The sequence below is a fragment of the Danio rerio genome, chromosome 15 (assembly GCF_052040795.2).
Source record: "Danio rerio strain M-AB ecotype USA chromosome 15, GRCz13ab, whole genome shotgun sequence".
NCBI classification, from domain to species: Eukaryota; Metazoa; Chordata; class Actinopteri; order Cypriniformes; family Danionidae; genus Danio; species Danio rerio.
In genome coordinates this window covers 49,992,501-50,019,585 of record NC_141035.1, presented here as the reverse complement: position 1 = coordinate 50,019,585, position 27,085 = coordinate 49,992,501, and the positions used below count along the sequence as shown (strand labels likewise).

General features: G+C 34.2%; 3 protein-coding genes and 1 long non-coding RNA gene across 5 annotated transcripts in view; 1 reads left to right on the top strand and 3 right to left on the bottom strand.

The window, feature by feature from the left end:
• Window positions 1-1,514: 1,514 nt before the first annotated feature.
• On the bottom strand, window positions 1,515-11,442 carry wu:fb18f06. 2 transcript variants are annotated; one of them, XM_087284817.1, is made up of 4 exons: window positions 11,395-11,442; window positions 11,195-11,289; window positions 7,554-7,676; window positions 1,515-1,786 (listed from the first exon to the last, which is right to left on the bottom strand). In XM_087284817.1, exons 1-4 carry the CDS (start codon window positions 11,408-11,410, stop codon window positions 1,781-1,783), a joined length of 240 nt encoding a protein of 79 aa, XP_087140943.1. In that variant the 5' UTR covers window positions 11,411-11,442; the 3' UTR covers window positions 1,515-1,780. The 2 variants fall into 2 exon arrangements, with proteins under 2 accessions (XP_087140943.1, XP_087140944.1); XM_087284818.1 differs by having other exon boundaries at window positions 7,554-7,664.
• On the top strand, window positions 5,459-7,675 carry LOC147833794 (uncharacterized). The gene is made up of 2 exons (XR_015510019.1): window positions 5,459-6,528; window positions 6,599-7,675. It is a non-coding gene; the product is annotated as an uncharacterized LOC147833794 (long non-coding RNA).
• Window positions 11,443-12,033: 591 nt separating the features above from the next.
• si:ch1073-340i21.1 lies at window positions 12,034-24,891 on the bottom strand. Its single transcript, XM_087284819.1, has 4 exons — window positions 24,853-24,891; window positions 24,663-24,751; window positions 23,800-23,943; window positions 12,034-12,362 (listed from the first exon to the last, which is right to left on the bottom strand). The coding sequence occupies exons 1-4, from the start codon at window positions 24,872-24,874 to the stop codon at window positions 12,357-12,359; spliced, it is 261 nt and encodes an 86-aa protein (XP_087140945.1). The 5' UTR covers window positions 24,875-24,891; the 3' UTR covers window positions 12,034-12,356.
• Window positions 24,892-25,519: 628 nt separating this feature from the next.
• The window catches only part of LOC147833793 (uncharacterized), a 6,331-nt gene continuing 4,765 nt past the window's right edge, over window positions 25,520-27,085 (bottom strand). The window contains exon 4 of the mRNA XM_087284794.1: window positions 25,520-25,993. Within this exon, the coding sequence (XP_087140920.1) occupies window positions 25,988-25,993 (6 nt within the window). The 3' untranslated portion in view covers window positions 25,520-25,987. The remainder of the gene's footprint in view (window positions 25,994-27,085) is intronic.

The window sequence follows — 27,085 nt, the reverse complement described above, 5'->3', positions numbered from 1 at the left end:
TACTTATAAAATGTAATCAGCTACTAATAACATATTACATTCGTAGTCATTGATATAATCACTTTAGATATTTATAGCAATGTAATCTGACTTTTGGATTACATTTAGATAACTTTGATCCTTTTGTTAATTATTTATAATGCATATTAATGCATTTATATATATATATATATATATATATATATATATATATATATATATATATATATATATATATATATATATATATATATATATATATATATAATTATTTATTTATTTAATAAGTCATTACTATAACCATTTAGGCTACATATTTATGATATAGTAATCTGACTACTTTTGGAATACATTTAAATTACTTTTATCCTTCTTTTGTGAATAATTTATCATGCATATTAAAAAAAATCCAAATTTAAATATTAAAATGTAAAAAATAATTATTTAATTAAATGTGATCTTGCATCTAGTGTGTAATACACAAAAGTAAATAAATGCAATCATAAAAACAAAATAAATATGGCGGCAGAGCTGGGTAGATTACTTATGACAAGTAATCAATAACTAGTTACAAATTACATCACGGAATTCAAAGTCATTGATCACTTTATAGTATATATGGGAGTAATGTAATCTGACTACTTTTAGATTACATTTAGATTACTTTTGCGTGTCTTTTTGTCAATTATTTATCATGCACATTTTTACCCCCAAAATAAAAATATTACAATTAAAAAAAATAATAATTCAATCTAATATTGCATGTTATGCACAAAAATATTTAATCTCAGTAACCTCATGTTAAAGTTGCACTAATTAAGTAAGTTACTATTCTGCTACCTGGGTTAATGTTACTATTGGATTGCTTACGGTATGTATTTATGGTAATGTAATCTGAGTAGATTACATTTAGATTACTTTTGTGCATCATATTGTCTATTATTTATCATGCTTATTTTTGTTCCTCCTAAAAATGTAAATATTGAATAATAAAAATAAAATAATAAAGTAACTAACAATTACAACTGACATAACTTATTTGTTTTACATATCTACTGTAGTCTACTAATAATAATCTTCTTCTTTTGCATTTTAGATTGCCTTCATGCATCTTTTTGTCAATTTATCATGAAAATGATATCATGAAGGAATATGAACTATTAAATTAGGAGGATGAATTAATGCTACTTATTGCCAAAGTGTAAAACAAATATGAAATCCATTCTGAAGTGATGACAGCTATGTTAAAAAACAGTTTACTATAATAATAATTACTTTATTTTAGGAATCTGATTATCTAATTCAGATTACATGTAATCTATTGCTACCTCTTTCTGTTAATAGATGCATAACAATATAAGTAATAATAAGAATGATAAGAAATAATTTGTACCGAATATGCAATTTTAAAAAGTCAATAATTTATCTACATAAAACCGATTAAAAATAGGCTATATGTATGCATTAATCTGTCTTTAAATCATCTTACACAAAGCCTTTATAGTATTTAACAAAGAGGAAATTGATAGAACTAATTCAGACACAAGATTTTATTATTAAAACTGCATGTTCACAGTACAAAGCTCAGTCTCTGGTATTCCAGTGTTTGATTACAATTAAGCGTTTGCATGTAAGTGGCGCCACCTTGTGGACATCTGGATGTTTTACAGCTCAAAACCATCATGTGATTTATTGTTCCCTCCTGCATCAAATAATATTGCATTCATCTGTTTATAAAAACATATAATAAAGAACTTTTCATTGTGTTCCTGGAGGTGTCAGATGAATCTTCACTCTTGCTTTAGTCCTATGAAAAAGACAGAGAGTAAAGCAAAGGTTAGTTTTTAGATTATTAAAAAAAAACCTTAACAAAAAAATAAACTGATGCAATAAAAAAAAAGTTTTGTTTTAGATATTATTTTGACAAAAATGTTCAGATATTTATCCAAGCACATATATATTTTATGCAGCCTCATGTTAATTGGTTTCTTCGTTGAAATAATGTGATGTAATGTAGAATATAGGAGCTTGAAATGAAGTGAGATTTTACAAATTTACAGTGTTGTGATCAGTCAAATGACAAGATAAAACAAAAAAATAAATAAACAATTAAATATCATATCAACTTGCAATGACATGAGGGAGAACAAATGATGACAATAAAATTATAAGCAAAATTTTGAGAGCATTTGAATAGTAATTTGTGGATGTTTCTAATTTTAGAATTGAATATGTCAGAATTTATATTTGCAGGAGTTAACTGTTGCTTTAAGGTTCTGGAAATAAATTACATTACATTTTTTTATTTTAGTTAAATAATTTTACCATATGCAATTATTTTATTGCAAAAAAGAAATTCTAATTTGTGTTTTTTGTTTTATTTTTTTAATTAGGTGATGTCAGAATTTGCATTTACAGGAGTAATTTGCAACATTTTTAGGAATAATAAATGTAATTTGTGGACGTGGTTCAGAGGTTGACTGTTGCTTTAATGATGAAATAAAATAAAATTTAAAAAATAAAATAAAATAAAAAATAAAATAAAAATTATTTTCCAGAGATGGGTTGCGGCTGGATGGGCATCTGCTGCATAAAAACGTGCTGGATAAGTTGGCGGTTCATTCCGCTGTGGCAACCTCGGATTAATAAAGGGACTAAGCCGACAAGAAAATGAGTGAATGAATAAAAGTTGCTACATTTTAGGGAATAATACATGTAATTTGTGAATGTTTTTTAGAGATTAACTGTTGCTTTAAGGATAAAATAAAATAAAATACAATATAATAAAAACAAAATAAAATGAATAAAAAATAAAATAAACAATAAAATAAGATAAAATCAAAATTGCAACATTTTATGCAATACTAAATGTAATTTGTGAATGTTTTTTAGAGGTTAACTGTTACTTTAAGGATAAAATAAAACACAATAAAAACAAAATAAAATAAAGAATTATTTATTAATTAAAATAAAATAAGATAAAATAAAAATTGCCACATTTTAGGGAATAATACTTGTAATTTCTGAATGCTTTTCAAAGGTTAACTGTTGCTTTAAGGATCAAATAAAATGAAATAAAAAGCAAAATAAAATAAAAAATAAAATTATATAAAAAAATAAAATTAAAAATAAAATAAGATAAAATCTAAATTGCAACATTTTTTTAGGGAATAATACATGTAATTTGTGGATGTTTTTCAGAGGTTAACTGTTGCTTTAAGGATAAAATAAAATAAAATAAAAAAACAATAAAAAACAAACAAATGTTTTTATAAAAAATAAAAAAATAAAATAAACAATAAAATAAGGTAAAATAAAAATTGCAACATTTTATGGAATACTAAATGTAATTTGTGAATGTTTTTCAGAGGTTAACTGTTACTTTAAGGATAAAATAAAATAAAATAAAAAAACAATAAAAAACAAACAAATGTTTTTATAAATAAATAAAAAATAAAATAAACAATAAAATAAGGTAAAATAAAAATTGCAACATTTTATGGACTACTAAATGTAATTTGTGAATGTTTTTCAGAGGTTAACTGTTACTTTAAGGATAAAATAAAATAAAAAAAAGCTTATAAAAATGTATCATATTAGGGAATAATAAAAATGTAATTTGTGGATATTTTTTGGAGGTTAACTGTTGCTTTAAGGATAAAATAAAATAAAATAAATAAATTAAATAAAATAAAAAAATTAAAATAAAATAAAAAATAAAATAAGATAAATTAAAAATTGCAACATTTTACGGAATAATACATGTAATTTGTGGATGTTTTTTGGAGGTTGACAGTTGCTTTAAGGATAAAATAAAAGTACAATAACTCTAATTCTGTATGTTTCCTGATGTTTACAGCTGATATTTTAAAGACACAAATTCCAGAGAGAGAGAAAAGTGTCCACTATATATGACTGTCTGTATTTTCTGTAAGGCCTGTGTGAGGCTCTTATCAGCTGTATTAGTATTACAATGCACACCTTCACTCCTCTGCAGACTCACTCACACACACACACACACACACACACACACACACACACACACACACACACACACACACACACACACACGCACGCACGCTTATCACCGGCACACTGTAATATTCTCCATGATTTGACTACAAATGATCCTGAACACCAGCAGACGTCCTGAATAATAAACACTGCACATCCTCAAGTCCATCCACTGCTCCATTCAAGACTTACTATCAGCTAATTATATTGTGTCCAGGACATTTGTCCACATTAAACATGTATGTATGTGTATGCTGGACTACACATTAAAGTTCTTATATTTATTAAAAATCGTATGAAAATATTATATATTTACATTTCTAAAATATAAATGCCTCAATTACATTAAAAAAAACTTGTAGTGAGAAATATTTTGAACAGAAGACATGATTTCTGTTGTAACCTGGACTATTTTCCCACACTGATATGATCTATACTGGCAAAGCAGTGTGTTGTTTTGCTCAATAAAATAACACAAAGATCTCATCTCTCTTTCTGTGTGTGTGTGTGTGTGTGTGTGTGTGTGTGTGTGTGTATGTGTGTGTGTGTGTGTGTGTGTGTGTGTGTGTGTGTGTGTGCGTGCGCGCGTGTGTGAATCAAGTGCAGATATTTTGGACTGTGTCATCTGGGTGTGTCTCAAATGTGTGTGCGTGTCTTGTGTGTGGTAATTGTCGTCTCGCTGCTGGAATGTTGTTTGGGATGAGAACAAATAATAGTAAAACTTTCCAGAAGAACCTGATTAATAGCAACTGTCTGCACAACTGAAACACGCTACTGCACTCTGAAAATAAGGCTGGGTTGTAGTAAATTTGAGTGATACAAATAATGTTGAATTTATTTTTACAATTAAATTTAAATGACACTTTTAACCCAATGGTTTGGTTTGTCCATATTTGACCCAATGGTGAGTTAGTATACAATTAATTTTTAAATGACACTTTTTGTTAACCCAACACATAAGTTTGTCCATATTTGACCCGACATTGATGGTAATTATTTTTAAATTAAATGTAAATGACTCTTTTTAAACCAACAGGTAGGTCTGTACATATTTGACACAATGCTGGGTTCACTTTTACAATTAAATTGAAATGACACATTTTAACCCAACGGTTGGGTTTGTTCATATTTGATCTAACATTGGTGATACTTTTTTCAATTACATTTCAAGTTTTTTCAATTACATTTCAAGAACTCTTTTCAAACCAGCAAGTGGATTCCTCCACATTTTACCCAATGGCAGCTAAACATTCAATTTAAATGACACTTTTTAACCCAGCGGTGGTGTTTGTCTTTATTTGACCCAACATTGAGTTAATTTTTACATTTAAATTTAAATTACACCTTTTAACCCAACAGTGGTTTTTGTCTTTATTTGACCCAGCATTGGTGGTCATTTTTACAATTTAATTTATATGACACTTTTTAAGCCAACAGTTAGTGGTCATTTTTTTTCTTATTTATTATGATTTCGACTTCTGAATCCAACCATTGGGTTTGTTTGTATAAATGACACTTTTGAACCCAACAGTTGTGTTTGTCCATATTTGACCCAGTGATTGGGTTAACTTTTTTTCTATAAATTTACATAATACTTTTTATATCTAACCATTGGGTTTGTCCATACGCTGAACGTTTTTAACTTAATGGTTGAGTGTGTCCATCTTTAACCCAATGTTGGTGTTATTTTCTTTTAAATGGCACTTTTTACCCAAACACTGTCCATATTTGACCCAACATTGGTGGTAATTTTTTCTTTTTCAGATTCAATCTGAATGGCATTTTTAAAACAAAAATGATGTTTGTTCATATAAATGACACCTTTGAAACAGTTGGGTTTGTCCATATTTGATCCAACATTGGTGACTTTTTTCCCCAATTCAATTTAAATTTCATTTTTTAATCCAACCATTGGGCTTGTTCATATAAATGCCACTTTTTAACCCAACAGTTGGGTCTGTCCATATTTGACCCAACATTAGGGGTATTTTTTCCCAGTTCAATCTGAATTACACTTTTTTTAATCCAACCATTGAGTTTGTTTGTATAAATGACACCTTTTAACCCAGCAGTTGTGTTTGTCCACATTTTACCCAACAATCTTTAAATTAAATTTACATTATACTTTTTAATCTAACTATTGGGTTTGTCCAAATATGTTTTTAACCCAATGGTTGAGTTTGTCCATATTCAACGCAACGCTGGTGGTAATATTTAACAAATTACACTTTTTAACCCAACAGTTGTGTTTGTCCATATTTGACCCAACAATTGTGTTAATTTTTTAAAATTAAGTTTACATTATACTTTATAATCACCATTGGGTTTGTCCTTACATGTTTTTGAGCCCAAGGTTTGGGTTTGTCCATATTCAACCCAACATTGTTGGTAATTTTTACAAATTACAATTTTTAACCCAACAATTGGGTTTGTCCATATTTGGCCCAACATTGGTGGTAATTTTTTCCAAATCAATTTTATTTATACTTTTTAATCCAACCATTGGGTTTATCTAAATCCGTTTTTAACCCAATGGTTGAGTTTGTCCATATTCAACTCAACGCTAATGATAATATTTTACAAATGACACTTTTTAACCCAACAGTTGTGCTTGTCCATATTTGACCCAACATTTGTGTTAACTTTTTAAATTAAATTTACATTATACTTTTTAATCACCATTGGGTTTGTCCTTACATGTTTGTGAGCCCAAGGGTTGGGTTTGTCCATATTCAACCCAACACTGTTGGTGATTTTTTTACTAATAGCAATTTTTAACCCAACAGTTGGGTTTGTCCATATTTGACCCAACATTGGTGGTAATTTTTTTCAATTCAATTTGATTTATACTATTTAATCCAACCATTGGGTTTGTTTATATAATTGACACTTTTTAACCCAACAGTTGTGCTTGTCCATATTTGACCCAACAAATGTGTAAAATTTTTTAAATTAAGTTTAAATTATACTTTATAATCACCATTGGGCTTGTCCATATATATTTTTAATCCAATAGTTTGTCTACAGTATACTTGACCCAACGTTGGTGGTCATTCAATTTAAATTACATTTTTGACACAGCCATTGGGTTTATATAAACGAAAATTTTAACCCAACAGTTGTGTTAGGCCATATTTGACGCAACGATTGTGTTAACATTTTAAAATTGAATGTAAATGATGCTTCATAACTCTACCATTGGGTTTGTCCTTACACGTTTTTGAGCTCAGGGGTTGGGTTTGTCCATATTTGACCCAATGTTGAGTTATGTGAGCCCAGCCTTTTTTAGAGTGCACCAAAACAGAAAGACCACACCTGTCGATCAACCTGTTTTACGATACGCTGCTATCTTTCATTCATGGAGCCCAACCCTGTGCCCTCAGGCTCTATCTCCATATCTACATCTCTTGTGCGAGTCTGTCTGCCAACATTACATATGCAACTAATGTAATAAACGCACAACAGCTCACTCCCAGTGCAAACTTTGCTCCTTACACTCATACATTCAGATTCCACGCATGCATTATTACAGTGTGTGCATTAAATAGCAGAAATATTACCGAATCACTGGAGGAGGAGGACTTTCCACCGTCTTTCTTCTTGTGTTCCTTCTTCTTCTTCTTGTCTTTGTCTTTATGTTCTTTATCTTTGTGCTTATCTTTATCCTTATGCTTAGAGTCACTCTGAAACCAAATATAAAACAGCATTCATTAAAAACATCACATATTTTGTGCTTGAAGGACTTTTAAAATCTTAAAAATACCTAATACTATCCTTATACTAATGCTATTGTATATATCAAATGATTTAAAGCTATGTAATGTATGTTGATGCTTATCTGTGCACATGAATGAGCTACTGATGAACGATCCACTTAAATGTGTCTCGGATGATGATTATTAAAATTAAAAAGGTGTGTAGCACCAAAAGTGGCCCATATTATAATTAATTTGAATACTAATTAGGCCATCTATGAATATTATTATTATGTTTTTTATTATTCAAAGGGCCAAATTGTGACCGAGGACAGTTGAACGTGCTGCTCAGCTTGTTATTTGCCTGACAAATGACAACAGACCACAGTTTTTAATTTAAAACTTGAACAGATTCTTATTTTTTTATAATGATATATGATGTAAATATCATAATTAAATAGAAAATGAGGCGAATAACTGTAAGAAAACATACAATCTGACATATGTGAAGTCATCCTTCACTACTGACCTGCTGTATTGTTGGTAAATAGAGAAAACATTTCACAAGTAACTTTAAATCTACATCTTAAACCTCTTTATTGAAACAAAAAATGACGTATAAGAAGGTGTGAAGCACCAAAAGTGGCCCCTATTACAATTAGTTTGAATACTAATTAGGCTATTGTTGTTATCTATGAATATTATTATTATTATTGTTTTTATTATTATTCAAAGGGCCAAATTGTGACTGAGTAAGGTTGAATGTGCTGCTTAGTTTGTTATTTGCCTAATAAATGACCATACACCACAGTTTTTGATTAAGAACTTGAAAAGATTCCTATTTTTTCCAACGATATATGATGTTAATCTCATAATTAAATAGAAAATCAGGCCAATATCTGAAAAAGGATCCACTTTTTAAGAAAAAAAACAAACCTTTATATTAAAATTAATTTGAATACCAATTAGGCTATTGTTGTTATCCATGATTATTATTATTATTATTATTATTATTATTATTATTATGTTTTTTATTATTCAAAGGGCCAAATTGGGTATATGCCGAAGCATGCTAATAGGACTTTTAATTTGCCAGTAACCTAGGTTAAGCGCTTCCAGCGAATTGAATGCCAATGCAAAATCCGTTTAAGGTCTGTTTTCTTTAAAAATCAGCGATCTCCACTAGCTGTGTGATATCCGATTTAAAGTGGGTCTCAGATTGTACAAGAAGCACTGCATTACATTACATTTCCCTGCCATGTCTTTATAATATGAGCATTTATTTTACCCCAGTATATTCAATGGAGCTTCTGCGTTAGCCTGCCGATTCTGACGGGCGCGTGCGAGTAAACGGCTTTTTGTCTCGTTTTACGCTTGAGCAACCAAATAAATGCTAAAGTTTATTTAACTGAATGTATTTTAATGACATTACAACATCCATGCTGTATAAGGAACCGTATAACATGGAAAAAAGTTCACAATAACTGCTCACCGGAAGTGTATCAGCATGGGAACAGCACTAGCTCGGCATATACCCTATTCTGACTGAGAATGGTTGAATGCGCTGCTCAGTTTGTTATTTGCCTGATAAATGACAATAGACCACAGTTTTTAATTAAAAAGTTTAACAGATTCCTATTTTTACAACTGATATATGATGTAATACATTTGTATTTTATATGTCTTTATCCTAAATCTTAAAGAAATATTTTTGGCACATCAGAAAATGTGGTTATAATGACCTTCTAACAAGCTAATCCAGCTAATATTAGTGCTTAAAATGTCACTAAATACAGTATTTAAATCTCATAATTAAATAGAAAATGTCTACTTATTGGAAAAGAACCACCCCTTTCACCTGACTGGCTACAGGCCTGTCTTATAAATACAAATACTTTCGATTCGATATTCAGTACACTCTCAGAAAAAATTGTACAATGTTGCATCAAAGAAGGTACAAACCCTGGTCACTGGGGCAGTACATCTTTATGGAACAGAATTGTAGAAACACATGTGTACCACTGCTGTTGGACATGATTTGCACCATGAGAAAGCAAGATGTCCCTTTGGTTTTTAAAAACTGCAGATACAATATTGTATTTTCATCTCAGGTACAAATCTGATCCATGAAGGCACCACTACAGCGACAAGACACGTTGTACACTTTTCTTTTCTGTAAATATTTTCTCCTGTTTTTATAACTAGTTAGGGAGGTAGGGGAAGAGTTTTAATTTTTATTTGTGTTATTTTATTAGTTGTAGTTAGTTTTATTTGGGTTAGTGTGTACTTTTTGTTTGTTATTTTTCTGTGGGTCCACTCCGAGGTAGCTGGCTTCACGTTTTTGGGTGATATATAAAAAAAAAGACAAATAAAGAGACCTGACACCAAAGGGTCATTAAAGTGATTTTTTTGATCTGGTGATCTTTTATGTTGAGGCTTTGTCCTTAGACCAGGGTCGTAACAAGTGTCAAATGTGTTCCTTCAAGAACTATTTAAAGGCGTTTTGCTTCATTTAAAATGCGTCAATTTATTTTCAGTAAATATTAAACATCAAATACATTTTTAAACAATGTTTCTTTTTGTGTACGGTGTATGCACCTTTTTAATTAACAATAAAACATAAAAAAATACTTCAACATCAATCAAAAGATCTATTTAGCTAAACAAAATGTTACAGAAACACATTCTCCCATCTGCAATATGACACATTTTTTTCTCCAATTTTCACACAATGCGTTTGTAATCATCTAAAAATTTATTAAATTATTTTATTTTAAAATAGAAATAGAATTATGCAAAAGTATTGTAGTGAGATGTGCACAACGTTTATTAGTTTTACAATACTCAAATGTCTGCATTTACACTTTGCATATGCAGGACTTTTGCCAGCTTGCACGCCAAAAGGTGCAGATATCAATAATGAAACTGTATTAATAAGGAAATGCTCACCAAATGTTTATCTAAAATGCCTTAAATGTGTACTTTACAATACCTGTAGTTTTGCTTTAGTAGTTGTTTTGTATTATAGAACTTAATAATTAATGTTTATGAGTTTCTTTAAGCATATGCTTTTAAGTGATGATTCATATAATAATATGGAAATTGTTCATTAAATCCCTTTACCTGTCCAGTCATATTTAACTTCATAGATATTGTAATAAAGAAGGACTTGTTTAACACTTGTAAACCTTTTATATGAAAACAAATGAGTACTTTCATTTTAGTTATACCATAAAAGGTGCAGAACAGTATCATACGAGGTCTTCCCTGTACTATACAGGTACAACTTTTACAAAGGGACAAAACTGTTCCTTAAGGAGCATTATTTGTACCACCGTGTACCTTTTTTTCTGAGTGTAACGTTACGTGTAATTATGAAGGCATAAACCTGGACCACTCATATGATGCTTCACAAACGCTTCATATTATCCTCATTTAGTTTTCCTGTAACTAATTCTGCTGGATCTGTTCACAAATAGGCTATCATATACGCATATACACATTACCTTGTCTTTGCTCTTGTCTTTATCTTTGTCCTTCTTTCCAAAGATTCCTTCCACTTGTTTACCCTCCTTCTTCTTCACCTCCTCATCTCCAACAGCTGGATAAAGATTGACAGAAAACCGCGTTTTTTATACTTAATTAAACATTACGGTTTACCTAATACTTCTAGATTTTGAAAATAAAGTTAATTGTAAATGTTTACCTGCGGCAAGATCCATGATGAACGAGCTCAGTTATGAATTTTCTGATCGACGTTTGTGGAAGATTTCTGTTTTTAATCCGTTGTGCTCATGAATATTAATTAGGTAAACAGAACTCCGTCTATCTGATTCGCTGACGGTCAGTGAGCGACAGGTAGTCGGCGAATGAAGAATCTTTATAAACGCTGGGCGTGGTTCATGAATATAAAGTAGGATGTGTGATTGGCTGAGAACGGAACATAAAATTGCAGACTCATTCAGCAACTTCTCGTCCAGGTAAACCAGTCAGGTGTGCTTTTACGTAAGCATATTTCCTACTCACATTTCAATAACAAGTCCCATGTCTGTGGAGAATACGCCTGTGGTGTGCATATTTAGATAAGAAAACTGTTCTGACTAATAAATAATGCTAATGCTAGCTAGTGCATCTGCTTTGTATTAGTTTGTAGCCTGTATGTCGTGTGTTTCGTGTTTATAAAAGTCTGTAAATGCAATTTGTTCACCTTTAATGTAGGAATTAGGATATTTTTTCATACAGTGTGATTGATTCTAAAATGTTATTAACATGCACATCTCAAATTAAATATGTTATAATATGTTCAATAAAAGGTGTTTTATACTGTAAATAAAGGCAGAACAACTTTGCTCATCTCACAAGTTTATTTTCAGTCACTTTATTTCTATTGGCAATAATGTATTATTAGCAGTATAACAGTACAGTGTAATAAAGATGGGGTCGTCACAGTATACATGAGGTATGTTGTCACAGTTTTAACATCGTGTTGTGCATTGTATATTCAGATGTGATAAATATACATTATAGGCGATATGACATACTAGCTAACATACATAAAATCAATACATTTCCATGATTTAATGACGTTTACATAAACATTTTATTTTTATTTTTTACTAAAAACATTAGTGTGTCAGGAAGTCCTGGTCCAAACTCAGGTCTTCAGCTTCAGTCCTAAAAAACAAAAGAAAAGAGAACAACATTAGCTTTTCACTCTTCTATGAAAAATACTGTATTATGCGGTATCTGGGAGCAAAATAGATGCAAAATACAACAGGTGCAAGATGACAAGATATTGCATAGACGGACGGACAGACAGACAGATAGACAAACAGACATAGATTGATAGATAGATAGATAGATAGATAGATAGATAGATAGATAGATAGATAGATAGATAGATAGATAGATAGATAGATAGATAGATAGATAGATAGAATGACAGACAGATGTACAGACTGACTGACTGATAGACAGACAGACAGACAGACAGACAGACAGACAGACAGACAGACAGACAGATAGATAGATAGATAGATAGATAGATAGATAGATAGATAGATAGATAGATAGATAGATAGATAGATAGATAGAATGACGGACAGATGTACAGACTGACTGACTGATAGACAGACAGACAGACAGACAGACAGATAGATAGATAGATAGATAGATAGATAGATAGATAGATAGATAGATAGATAGATAGATAGATAGATAGATGATAGATAGATAGATAGATAGATAGATAGATAGATAGATAGATAGATAGATAGATAGATAGATAGATAGATAGATAGATAGATAGATAGATAGATAGAATGACAGACAGATGTACAGACTGACAGACAGACAGACAGACAGACAGACAGACAGATAGATAGATAGATAGATAGATAGATGATAGATAGATAGATAGATAGATAGATAGATAGATAGATAGATAGATAGATAGATAGATAGATAGATAGATAGATAGATAGATAGATAGATAGATAGATAGATAGATAGATAGAATGACAGACAGATGTACAGACTGACTGACTGATAGACAGACAGACAGACAGACAGACAGACAGACAGACAGATAGATAGATAGATAGATAGATAGATAGATAGAATGACAGACAGATGTACAGACTGACAGACAGACAGACAGACAGACAGACAGACAGAAAGATAGATAGATAGATAGATAGATAGATAGATAGATAGATAGATAGATAGACAGACAGACAGACAGACAGACAGACAGACAGACAGACAGACAGACAGACAGACAGACAGACAGACAGACAGAAAGATAGATAGATAGATAGATAGATAGATAGATAGATAGATAGACAGACAGACAGACAGACAGACAGACAGACAGACAGACAGACAGACAGACAGACAGACAGACAGACAGAAAGATAGACAGACAGACAGAAAGATAGATAGATAGATAGATAGATAGATAGATAGATAGATAGATAGATAGATAGATAGATAGATAGATAGATAGATAGATAGATAGATAGATAGATAGATAGATAGATAGATAGATAGATAGAAAGACAGACAGACAGACAGACAGACAGACAGACAGACAGACAGATAGATAGATAGATAGATAGATAGATAGATAGATAGACAGACAGACAGACAGACAGACAGACAGACAGACAGACAGACAGATTAAAATAATAATAGATGAATTTTTAAATACATGGAAAATAAAACTGACTGATGTAAAATGTTAAACTTTTGTGTCAAATAACATTTGAGAAAACAAACTGTGAAAATTTACAGTAGGTGAAATAATCCTTAAAGTTCAGGATAACAGATATACCTATACAAAAATAAACAACATCAGCGGAACTTATTGAACTATATAAAAGAACAAGTGATCATGAATGTCATGATGTTAACAGTGATTATTATACCAGCTGATAAACAGGCTGATGGTATCTTGCTGCTTAGAATAGTGGCTTGGTTTAAAGGCACAGCATGCACTTTTCTCCACTAGATGGCGTGTGTTCACCACAAACGAAGGTGTATTTTGAGTGTGGAATCATGGGAGTTGTAGTTTTCATCATTCTCTGGGACTCCTACAGAAATCATGTTGAAGTATTCAACATTTATTATCATGGTACATCAACTTTCTGCGATGAGGTGTCTTTTTAAATTGGTTTTCTAAAACTGCGTCTCACATTTTAACCATCTGTGTCTCGCATTTTTTTACCAATGAACTCTGTGTATCTGCCGGTTAAAAAAGTCAACTCTGAGATAAAAGGAAACTGCTTGTTTTTCATTGTCCAATCACATTAAAGTGGAGGCGGGGTCTCCTCTGGAGTTTATAGCTGCGTCCGAAACCGCCTACTACTCAGTAGGTACTGCATTGAATTTAAATGTACAACTCGGCCGTTAGAAAAGTACGCTCTATACAGTATGAATGTGAAAAGTATGAATGGAATTCGGACGTACTACATCCACCATTTTGTCATGGTCATGCGACCTACCTGCGTCATTTGCATCGCTTCACTCCCATTCATGAATTTGCTCACGGGGCATCATGGGATAGCGCAGCGTGCATGGGATGCGCACTTCAGAATCTCGCCGGAAGTAGTAAGTCATCCGGGTTCTTCTCGCCGACTGATTTTCGAATTCTATGAATTCGGACATACTACTCGGCTCGCATACTGATTTTAGCGTACTAAATAGTATGGAAGTATGCGGTTTCGGACGCAGTGATTCTTCTCTGACTCTACAGCAATAAGGCTAACTTATGGGCCTGCTCTCTTGGTCTCTCTCTCCCTCCCCCTGTGCCTCTCCTTCTACCTCTGGTAACTTTAATTTTACATTTAGGCCCAATCCCAATTCCAATTCTATTTTTGTACCCCTTTTTTTGTACTTCAAAATGTACCTCTTAGAATTGCGACAGCACTACAGCACACGTCATCATATGTCCTCGCCATTTCTTGCTTTATATGAAATCAGACAATCGCGACTGATGGAGTGATTCCAGTTGGGCTATTTTTTAGTATTTCTCTTCAGGAAATCACTGAAGGCATATAATATGTTATCATGACAATTTAATGTGGCAGAAAGTTTGTAATACTGTGCATTTAACACAGTGGCCACACTCATCAATGTAAACACACAAAAACAGCATTAACATTACAGCAGACACTGTAAAAAACTCAATGGGCTCCATTTTGACGGTCCATGCGCAGAGCGCAAAACGCAGGGTGCAAACGCTTTCAGGGCGTGTCAGAACGCATTTATGCTAATTTAAGGACGGGAAAATCCGCTTTGCGCCGTGGCGCATGGTCTAAAAGGGTTGAGTTTATTTTCTTAATGAGTTATAGGTGTGTTTTGAGAACAAACCAATCAGAGTCTCATCTCCCATTCCCTTTAAGAGTCAGCTGCGTCACGCCATAGGCGCATTGCTATTAACATGACGTAAAGTAAGTTCACTTTCGCTTTTGCTCTCGTGGATAGGGAAACCTTACCGCACAGACATCAGTTAGCCTATAAATAATTAATTTCGTTTGTTAAGCGCAAAGATTTGTTTCAAAACTATTTCTAAATTCAGTTCTAATTTCCAGCAAACGAATAAATGAACAATAATAACAAAGTGTGGTCAAAATACTGAGTTATTTCCAAATACACCTGCCATGCCCCATATGGTCTAAAACCTGCAGGTGGACAAATCTAAGTTGTTTTTAATAAAACAAATATAAATATGGATATAATAAATAATACTGCTAATAATAATAACATTATACAAAAGCAAATAATGAATGAACTGAAAAAGCCTCCCGAGATGAAGAAAGTATGAAGGCAGTGGTTTTTAAATTTATGTAGGCTAGAAATTAATATGCTTTGTAATATTTTAATCATTTATATCCTATATATATCCTTATTATATATATCCTTAAGATATTATGTATTTTTCATATGTAAAGATATTTGCGTATTGCTCTGCATCTTGTGTGTAGTGTGTAACCCAGGCGCACTTTGCGCCAGACAATATACTTTGTTCTGGTCTAAAGATCAGACTATTTACAGTTTCTCAAAATAGCAACGCGCCAAAACACGCCTGCTTTTTTAGAGCAGAACGCCTATGGGCGCACATTTGAGCGCAAATGCATTTGCTATTTAAACAGTGTGGTGCAACACCTCAAAATGACTCTTGCGCCAAGCTTAAAGTAGCAAAAGACTATTGCGCTGCGCCTTGCGCCATGCGGTTTATGATAGGGCCCATTGACAGCCACTAGACTTTTCTGTCAGGGAATTCAAGTGTTACGAGTGTCAGAAAGTCGTGGGACTGCTGTACAGGAGTTATGATTTGGGATTATAGGTCACGAAATTTAGTGTTTTTTTTTTTTAAAGCATGACGGTAAAACATCAACGCGGTTATGAATATATTAAAAAAATTTGTAATAATGACAAAAAAAAAAATATATATATACTAATTTGTGGATCTCCTTACTTCCGGGTGCAGCTGTTGCTGGGGTATTCTGGGAATTCTTTCTCACCCCTTGGTTGCAAGTGTGGTCCTGAAAAGTCTTCGGCTGCGTCAGAAACCACATACTTTCATACTATATAGTAGAGCTGCACAACTAATAGTTAAAAGATCGCGATCTCGATTTGACCCCCTAGACCACAGGTGTCAAACTCAGTTCCAAAAGGGCCGCAGCTCTGCACAGTTTAGTTCCAACCCTAATTAAACACACCTGATCAAACTAATTGAGTCCTTCAGGCTTGTTTGAAACCTACAGGTAAGTGTGTTGGAGCAGGGTTGGAACTAAACTGTGCAGGGCTTCGGCCCTCCAGGAATTGAGTTTGACACCCCTGCCCTAGACGATCTTAATCCAGCATTTCTACGATTCTGCCAATCATATTTTCAAGTTCAGGAGAGAAGAAAAGGCGGCTGAGCGAGTCTTTTCATTGTTTCACACACGTTGCTCAGTGACATGGACACCTCCAAATGATGTTGAATGAGTCGCATACTGTATTTATAAGGAATAATTCACCTAAAAATGTCACTTTTGTCTTCATATAATGATGTTTTCGCGATCGGGATATCACACGTGACGTGAGCTGCTGACTATGAGCTGTTATCACAGAGAGGGTGCGCACGAGTCTACTTTAATGAACAGAACCTGCATATGTTGCGAGTAACAGGTAATACAGCTGTAAATAATATTCAGTTTGTGGCACAGAGTGATCGTTTGGGAGCCGCACGCGAAGTATGAACAAGCACTTAGCAGTCAGAATGAAACCGAAAGTGTGCACGTCATTTAAATGATCATATCGCATTATAGAGTAATGATTACGGCAAGCATTTGATGTTTTTTTCTTTCATAGCGAACACACGGTTGTGCATGAGAATAAACGTTTACAATGTCAGTATAACTACTCTAGCCTATATATTGTTGAATATAATCTGATAATGGCAAATGTCTGATTTTACCAGTGAATTAAATTGTCTAATATGACAGATTGCAAGCATATATCTCAAACATAATAATTCAACATCAGAATTATTGTAAGTAGAATAGAATTATTTATAGAAACTAGTAGACCTACACATAATATTATAATCGATGTTGTGCCATATGTTTGTTTTTACCATACCTTTATTCTACATCTACAGAATCGTGATCTTTATTTTAAGCAAAAAAAAATCGTGATTTTCATTTTAGCCAGAATCGTGCAGCTCTACTATATAGTACGCTAAAATCAGTATGCGAGCCAAGTAGTAATGTCCGAATTCATAGAATTCGAAAAACGGTATGCGAGAAGTACCCGGATGACTTACTACTTCCGGCGAGACTCACCGTATTTGGTTACACTGAATATTTCGCTGATACTCTTAACCAGCTATTGTTGATTTTGTTGTAAAGCAATTTAATTTTGATGTTTCCAGATATTGTGTGACGAGCTTCGTGCTTTTATTTGGTCTTGATCTTGACCATATTTTCAATCACATTAATTTGAGGGCATTTTGCTCGAGGAGAACTCAAACTGAGCACATCAATCCTTTCATCAATGACAAATGCAATGTGTTTTTGCTGTCTGTTGTGCCATTTGCTGTTTTCAAATACAGGATCTATAGAGAAAAGGTTCACGTCTTCTGATCTACTTCAAGAGAAGAGCAGGGATTCCCTGCATTCCTCAGCACCTATTCGTGTGGGGGCATGAAGGACTATTTACATTTGCATATAAGCAGTGCAACACCATTCGAATGAAACCTCTCACTAAGGGCTGAAGGACAACAAAGACTGACCAACCTTATTCCTGCAACCAGCCTGGAGAGGAAGTCCGAAGATGACAGCGGCACACATCACAAAGCATATTTTCATCATTAATGTCACCTTTTTGCCTCTTTATGCGTCACAACGGTGCCAGGGGAGGATTGTAAGAGGCTAAATTATCATATGCATTTGTTTATATGACAAAGCATGTCTTTTTGACTCAAGAAGGTCCATACGGACTCCAAAGGCAGATACTGATAACATCAGGGCCTGATAAGTGGACTTTGGGGGTTTTATGATGTGGTCACATGTTGATTGGTCAGTTTGAATGTCTCAGCATTTGGGCTTTAGGCCCCGTTTACACTAGTGCGTTTTAGTTTTAAATCGGCGTTTTAGAATAAAATTGATCTGCGTCCACACTAGCGTTTTACTCAGCGTTTCTGAACTGCTCTCCATCCACACCAAAACGCTGAAAACGCACATCACGTGACCACACTCCCCTAGTAGCAAAGAATTCTGGCCCAGATTTGGCATAAAGCTGGCACAGCAGGCATTCATCCGGCACTGGCATACAGCATGTGGGCCAAACATGGCCCGGGTTTGGCAGAGGTGGCACCGTCTTTAAGGCGGCAGACAAGATTTGGGCCAGATGAAAAACGTAGTATTTGGCCCAGATTTAAAAATGTGATAAGTGGGCCATGTGTGTTTGGCCAGTCTTGACCCACATTTAAAATACACTAAAATCATTTTTGAGTAAAGAAAAAAAAATTCTACCAATCAGGTCACTTTGAGAAAAAGCGTGCCCATAGTGTGCCTAAAGCGCATCACTCCATGGGTTTATCAATTTCATTGCAGTCGTGACACACCAACCTATCTGGCCCAGTTCAGGCCCAGTTATGAGTTATTAACTTGGCTGAGGCTTTGCCCAGATATGGTCCATGTTTAACCCTTGTCTGGAAGCCAGATTTGGTCCAGTCATGTACCGTAATTCACTGCGGCATGTGGGCCAAGCAAAACCTGATTGTGTGGGCCAGAGCTGGGCCAGAGAAATTTTGCTATGTGGGTCACACACACACTCGGGCAAGCGCTGCAGCATTTCTACCCAGAGGAGAGCTGTGCTGCTCGGACTTCTCATCAAGCATCTCCCGCTGCATCTATTCTCACTATATTTATTAAACGTGACATATAATTAATCCTGTTGTCTATCCCTGCTAAAAAAATCCAGCTTAAACCAGCCTAGGCTGGTTGGCTGGTTTTAGTTGGTCGACCAGCCTGGTTTTAGAGGGATTTTGGCCACTTCCAGGCTGGTTTCCAGCCATTTCCAGCCTGGTCTTAGCTGGTCAGGCTGGGAGATGACCAGCTAAAACCAGCTTGACCAGCCTAGCCAAGCTGGGAGTCCAGCCAAAACCAGCTATATCCAGCTTAAACCAGGCTGGTCAAGCTGGTTTTAGCTGGTTTTAGCTGGTCATTTTCCAGGCTGACCAGCTAAGACCAGGCTGGAAATGGCTGGAAACCAGCCTGGAAGTGGCCAAAACCCCTCTAAACCCAGGCTGGTCAACCAGCTAAAACCAGCCAACCAGTCTAGGCTGGTTTGAGCTGGATTTTTCAGCAGGGTATCTAACGACATATTCCCCGACTTCGGTCTTTTGAATCGATTACTTGTTCTCAGGTAACGTGTTTTGGCTGAGCGCAAAGATAAGTTAATAATTAAATGTAACCACGAACATTCTGTATATTGACTGATCGCTTGCCTTTATTTCCTATAATGTATAAACTTATTGTGCGATATACTTTCATAATGGCTATTCTTGTTTATTAAAACTGACATTCAGCAAAGCAGAGGATACGTTTCGTATTTTCAATGAGAATGAAAGGAGGCAGTGATGTTATATAGGCTCTGTTTTATTATAAATATCCACACAGTGAAGATGACGCTCATATATGCAGCACAATGCCTCAACATTTCTGCTGTCTGTTAAATTGTTAATATCAAAAGGAAAATAGCAGTTCCCTAAATCATGCTTTTATTTTATTGTTGAGAAAGTGAAACAACGTAGCCAGGATGATGTGAGTAAGGTTATACAGTACACTGTTCCCTTTGAAGATTTACCGACATGTCCTCGAGGGTCTGTTTTTCATATCAAACTTGCGAAGTCTGAATTTACAGGGAGAGGATACGAGACTGAACTGTGTGTGTAGGCTACTTAATATTGAGGAAAAGCCACAATTGTCTCCGTTTTTCCCCATCCACACTGAGACAGAGCAGCAGCGTTCTAGGATGAAAACAGCATCTTTAGCATTTTCGGCGCTCGAAAACTCGGCAAGTGTGGACGGATGGCGTAACCGTAGCAAAACTTATGCATTTTTTAAATGAAAACGCATTAGTGTAAACGGGGTCTTAGTCACATGGTCAAGAAAGATACAAAATAGGTGTAAAACTCTTCTCAGTCTCTTTTCCTGCCCTCGTCTTTTCCTGCTCTGCTCCTCTCCTCCTCTAGAGTCTATCTTCTCTGACTCTACTGCAATCAGGCTAACTTCTGGGCCTGCTCATTTTGACTCTCTCTCCCTCCCCCTGTGTCTCTCCTTCTACCTCTGGTAACTTTAATTTTACATTTAAGCTGGGTACAATTATTATCATATGTTTTATCATTTCATATTTGATCATTTTATAGTTATTTTGTAATTAATTCAGTTGTAACCATAGAGAATTATTGTTAAATCATCTCATTATGAAGTATTTGTGAATTACTTTTGATTTAACATCAACATTTAATTGTTCCATACTGCAATACAATACAATCAGGTAATATCAACGCTCTCCCACATTTATAGCTATTAATGCTGCCATTATTTCTGTTTTTGGTATGAGATTGCAGAAGAATGGTTTGACTAGGAATGTACAGTTTTTTACCATCATGCTGATCACTTTTTAGTCGCTTGGCAGAACTACAGTTCAATCTGCTGTGGTTAAAACCCATTCTTACATGGGAGAAACGCTTAATACTTTATCACCTGTGACTCGTTTGTGTTCTGACCACTTGTGCTTGGCTGCACACTATATCAATAAAGTGTTTAGACTTTTAAAAACACTGTAGAAAAACACTGAGCCACTAAACATGATGTTCTTATGATGTTTTCCGACAGGAGGAAAACACGAATGACTTTCAAACACTCTAGATAAAGTCTGTGTTAGTTAATGCAAGAATATTGATGAAATCCAGCATAACACTGTATGACAACGCTTCAGATGACTGTTCTAGAGCCCACAGCTAATCAATCTGGCAGATTCTGGAGTGCATTACAGCTCTAAATATAAATATAAATAATCTTAAATAAAACAAATGCATTTATAGAGATGGTATATAAGTATATAACTTTACTCACATGGGAAACGGAGGTGAATGGTTTGTGAGCACAATTAAATGCACTCAGCATGTCATATCATCTGATAATCGTTTGAAGTAAGTCCAAAAGGCAACTGACTGTGTAAAGCCACATAAAACAACACAGAAATAGGATGAATATGTCGAGATCAGAGGCTAATCTGCAGGACTCAGCTGAGGTGACGTGATGGCCACCAACGAGACCTAGCTGTCACTCAAGTGGCCACGCCCTTAAATATGCAAACTGTCAGGGTTCTGCCACTCTGGTCGTGTAAATTCTTGTTTTGGTGGCAGAGCTCGGACACTACCTATGTCTGGTCCTATTTCTGTCTCTGTGTGCGCGCGCGCGCCGTCGTGGGTGTACGAAGAGTGTGCGCGCTCCTGCTTGACGCGGCCGCGCGCGAGCTCTGCGTCCCTCAGACGCGTGCGCTCTTGTACTCGTGTTTGTGTTTTCGTCTGTCAGCAGCATGGTGTTTCATTCCCAGCGTCTCAGTCTTGTTGGTTTCGGTTTTGGTCGGTGCTGGGATGAAGCATGCACGCTGCGTGTGTGAGCGAACAGTGAGTGTTTTCATGTATCGTGTGCTCGTGTCTTGCGTCTTTTGTCAAAGCACGTGGCTCGGTGTTTACATTGTGGTCACGTGTTTTTGTCGTGTGCTTCAGTGTTGCGTTATATGAGCGCATGGTTTGTATTGTCTCTCTGTGTCATGCGCTCTCCCGTCTATTGTCTAGTCCCACCCTCCTTGTTAACCCATTATTAGTTAATTGTGTTCACGTGTGTCAATTTACTTTTTGCTTTATATTCCCCCTCATGTCTTCAGTCCTTTGCCAGTTCGTTGTCTACACTCCCCGTGTTCCTGCTCCAGTCTTGCCTTGTCTTGTCAGTCCAGCTAAGTTTGTGTGTTTTGTTAATGTTTTCCCCCTCGGGGTAGTTTTGTTTTGCCTTTTGTTTTTACTTTATTATTAATAAAACCCAATTATTGTTTGCACTTGAGTCCTCGCTCCCTCATCCTTCCTGAAACCCTGACACAAACTTAATATAACTTAATATAAAGGAAACGGATGAGTTATAAAAAAATTCACCCCCTCACAGTTGTCATGAAGGGTAATAAAAGCTGTATGAAGCAAAATCTTTCTTTGTACCAGGCTGTAAACACCTTTTTTTTACATTTTTTTTTTTTTTTATGAATTGCTGTTTCAGTTACTTCCATATTGGCTTCCCGAGGGAGAGCAGGAGGTTGCTGCTTGGTATCGAGTCATTAATTGTTATCGGCCAATACCGATCTTTAGCCGATCGATCGGAGCATCCCTAAATTGCTTATTTTCATCCCTTTAAACATTCTTCTACTCAAGTCTACTCAAGTCAGCAGCATATATTTTTGCATATTTTAATTAAACAAATCTTGCATATTGTGCCTTTAAGAAGTCAGAGCTTTAATATGTCTGACAAGATTTATATGTTTATGAGCTAGTGGTTAGCACTGTGGCCTGACAGCAAGCAGGTCAGTGGTTCAACCCTGTGCCTTCCGCCTCTATATCCATATCTACATCTAGGAGTCTGTGTGCCAGCAGCTTCACACATGCAACTAATGTAATAAACGCACAACAGCTCACTCCCAGTGCAAACTTTGCTCCTTACACTGATACATTCAGATTCCACCCATGCATTATTACAGTGTGTGCATTAAAACTACAGCTGCACGATATTGGAATAAAAGACATTGCATTATTTGATTTATTTCATTTAGCAATATTGAGTATAAAGAAATGAATAGCTCTATTTGGAAGGTATTCATAATCGTAGATATTATGAGTGCATATGCATCTAATAACCCATTCAAAAGCATCGATAAACACAGTAGAGCAAGGCAACAGTTTAATTAAACAATGCTTTATGGTTTTAACTATCAAATGTAAAATAACACTGCACATATATACAATTAAAGTTGAAAATATATGATGATGTAAAAGCAGAAATATTACCGAATCGCTGCTGGAGGAGGAGGAGGACTTTCCACCATCTTTCTTCTTGTGTTCCTTGTCCTTCTTCTTCTTGTCTTTGTCTTTATGTTCTTTATCTTTGTGCTTATCTTTATGCTCCTTGTGCTTTTTGTCTTTATCCTTATGCTTAGAGTCACACCCAATATAAAATGATATGCATTAAAAATAACATCACATATTAGGGACTTTTAAAACCTTATTAAATCCTTTCTGTTAAATGTATTAATTGGCTTAAAGGGTAAATAAAAGGTGTTTATTTGTGCATATGAATGAGATATTAATGAAGGATCCACTTAATTGTGACTCAACAGATGATTATTAAAATTCTGTGACTCAGTATCTATAACAGTGCAATATTTCCATATGCAAAGTTCTGCCCAGGAAACACATAACCTTCTCCTAAAGCTATTTTTTTTTATATATATATAACCTAAAACTAACATTTAACATTCTTTTTAGGTTATTTTATGGTTACAGTTTAATATAACCTTAAAAGAACGTTCACTTAACGTTAGTTTTAGGTTATACATTTAAAAAAAAATAATCTAGCTTCAGGAGAATGTTATGTGTTTTCTGGGGAGAACTTTGCATATTGAAATATTGCAGTGTTATAGATGCAGTGGAAAGTTCTGGGAACCAAGAATTGTATTTAAGGTCTGATCTTATAAACTGAAATACTTCCTATATTCAGTATGTGTGGTTATTAAAAATAAAACTGGACCACTCACTCATAAGATGCTTTACAAACACCTCATATTATCCTCATCATTGTTTCCCCTGTAATTCTGCTGGTTCTGTTTAATATAATAATAAATAGAGTATCATATACAGTATGCACACATTACCTTGTCTTTGCTCTTGTCTTTATCCTTCTTTCCAAAGATTCCTTCCACTTGTTTACCCTCCTTCTTCTTCACCTCCTCATCTCCAACAGCTGGATGAAGAAGTAAACCGCGTGTGTTTTATACTTAATCAAACATTACGGTTTATTTAATACCTTTAGATTTTGAAAACAAGCAAAGTGTGAATGTTTACCTGCAGCCAGATCAAAATCCATGATGATCGAGCTCAGTTATGAACTCTGATCGACGTTTGTGGAAGATATTTGCTTTCAACTCATTGTGCTCATGAATATTAATTACGTATCCTGACGTCCGTCCATCTGATTCGCTGACGGTCAGTGAGCGACAGTTAGTCGGCGAATGAAAGAACCTATAGATACACTGGGCGTGGTCATAAATATTAATTAGGATGTGCGATTGGCTGAGAACGGAACATAAAATTGCAGACTCATTTCGCAATTTCTCGCCCAGGTAAGCCAGTCAGGTGTGCTTTTACGCAAGCATATTTTCTACTCACATTTCAATAACAAGTCCCACGTCTCTGGAGAATACGCCTGTGATGTCCATATTTAGATATGAAAACTGACTAATAAATAATGCTAATGCTAGCTAGTGCATCTGCTTTGTATAAGTTTGTAGCCTGTATGTCGTGTGTTTCGTGTTCATAATAGTCTGTAAATGCAATTTGTTCACCTTTAATGTAGGATTTGGGCTATTTATCATACAGTGTAAATTGCATACAGCGAATTTTGATTGATAGTAAAATGTTACCATGCAAATCACATATAGGAATTAAAATATGTTATAAAATGTTAAATAAAAGGTGTTTTGTACTGTAAATAAAGTCAGAACAACTTTGCTCATGTCACAAGTGAAATTTATTTTGAACTTATTACATGTATTATTAGCAGTATAACAGTTCAGTGTAATAAAGATGTGGTTGTCACAGTATATATATGAGGTAAGTTGTCACAGTTTGAACACAGTATTGTGCATTATATATTCAGTTTTGATAAATACAGTACATGCATAAAATCAATATATTTCTATGAGATAATATTTTGGATGTGTTAGATGCTTTTTAATAGCTTTAAAAAACTATTAACTCAGATTAATTGCATAGAAGCTGAAAACTTGTAGGAGATTGACATATATAGGCATGTACGAGTACAGAAATTGTAGTATAAAGGACAGGGTTTACAAAGGGTTTTCTAATTTAAGACTGGGAGTTTAACTACTAGAGAAAAAGCAATTGTGCAGTTTCCGTTTATCGACTGAAAACCTTACAGTGTGTCAACAAGTACCGGTCCAAACTCAGGTCTTCAGATTCAGTCCTAAAAAAAAAGAAGAAAAGAAAACAACATCAGCTTTCGCTCTTCTATGAAAAATACTGTATCATATTTGATGGCAAGATAGATACAAAATACAACTAGTGATAGATAGACAGACAGACAGACAGAGACAGACAGACAGACAGACAGACAGACAGACAGAGATAGATAGATAGATAGATAGATAGATAGATAGATAGATAGATAGATAGATAGATAGATGATAGATAGACAGACAGACAGACAGACAGACAGACAGACAGACAGACAGATAGATAGATAGATAGATAGATAGATAGATAGATAGATAGATAGATAGATAGATAGATAGATAGATAGATAGATAGATAGATAGATAGATAGATAGATAGATAGATACACCCATGTGTAAACTCTGGCCACCCCAATATGATTTAGTTGTTGACATCATTAATTTAAATGTACTTACGTAAATTCACAATATTTCAATAAATGAATTATTCAATAAAATGCAGCCACTGAATTATTGTGGATTGATCAGTACCACTGACATAGCACTGACTTTTTATTAAGAAATTATTATTTTTGAAATTAAAAAGTTGTTTTATCTGATTGAAAACCACAAATGCAAAATAAATAAATAAATAAAATAAACAGATGCATTTTGAAATCAGCTTTTTAGAATCTAGTTTATTTAGCAACTCCATTATTTTGCTTGTTGACTTAAAAGGGTCAAAATCTGATTTTGTGGGTGTATTTTGCAAAAAGTGTAGTGTCTTTTGTTCAGTTTGTTTATTTGTTTGTTTTATTCATTAATCTTCATTAATTTTAGACATTTTTTATGGCATTATCTGTTTGTTGTACAATAAAAGTATGTGAAAAATAACTTACCTGAAAGGCGTTTTAAAACTGAATAGTGATTTTTATTTGGTTTGCACATGTACTCGCTGAATTATTTCAAGGAATAAATTGCAATATTTCAAGAGTAATTAATAAAAATTAATTAAAACTTCATTATTTAATTTACCAGAAACAAAAATATAACATCATTATTCACAATAAATACACAATTCATTATTTTTTGTGTGCCACCCCTAGATTTGGTGTGGTCTTACT

Bases quoted from the DNA above. Each gene is read 5' to 3' on its own strand.
- wu:fb18f06 (XM_087284817.1), bottom strand. The intron at 7,677-11,194 runs GTAATGTGTATA...ATTTGGTTTCAG, and splicing joins AAGACAAGAGCAAAGACAAG to AGTGACTCTAAGCATAAGGA.
- si:ch1073-340i21.1 (XM_087284819.1), bottom strand. From the start codon at position 24,874: ATGGATTTTGATCTGGCTGCAG. The intron at 24,752-24,852 runs GTAAACATTCAC...TTCTTCATCCAG, and splicing joins GGATTTTGATCTGGCTGCAG to CTGTTGGAGATGAGGAGGTG. The intron at 23,944-24,662 runs GTAATGTGTGCA...TGTGACTCTAAG, and splicing joins AAGACAAGAGCAAAGACAAG to CATAAGGATAAAGACAAAAA.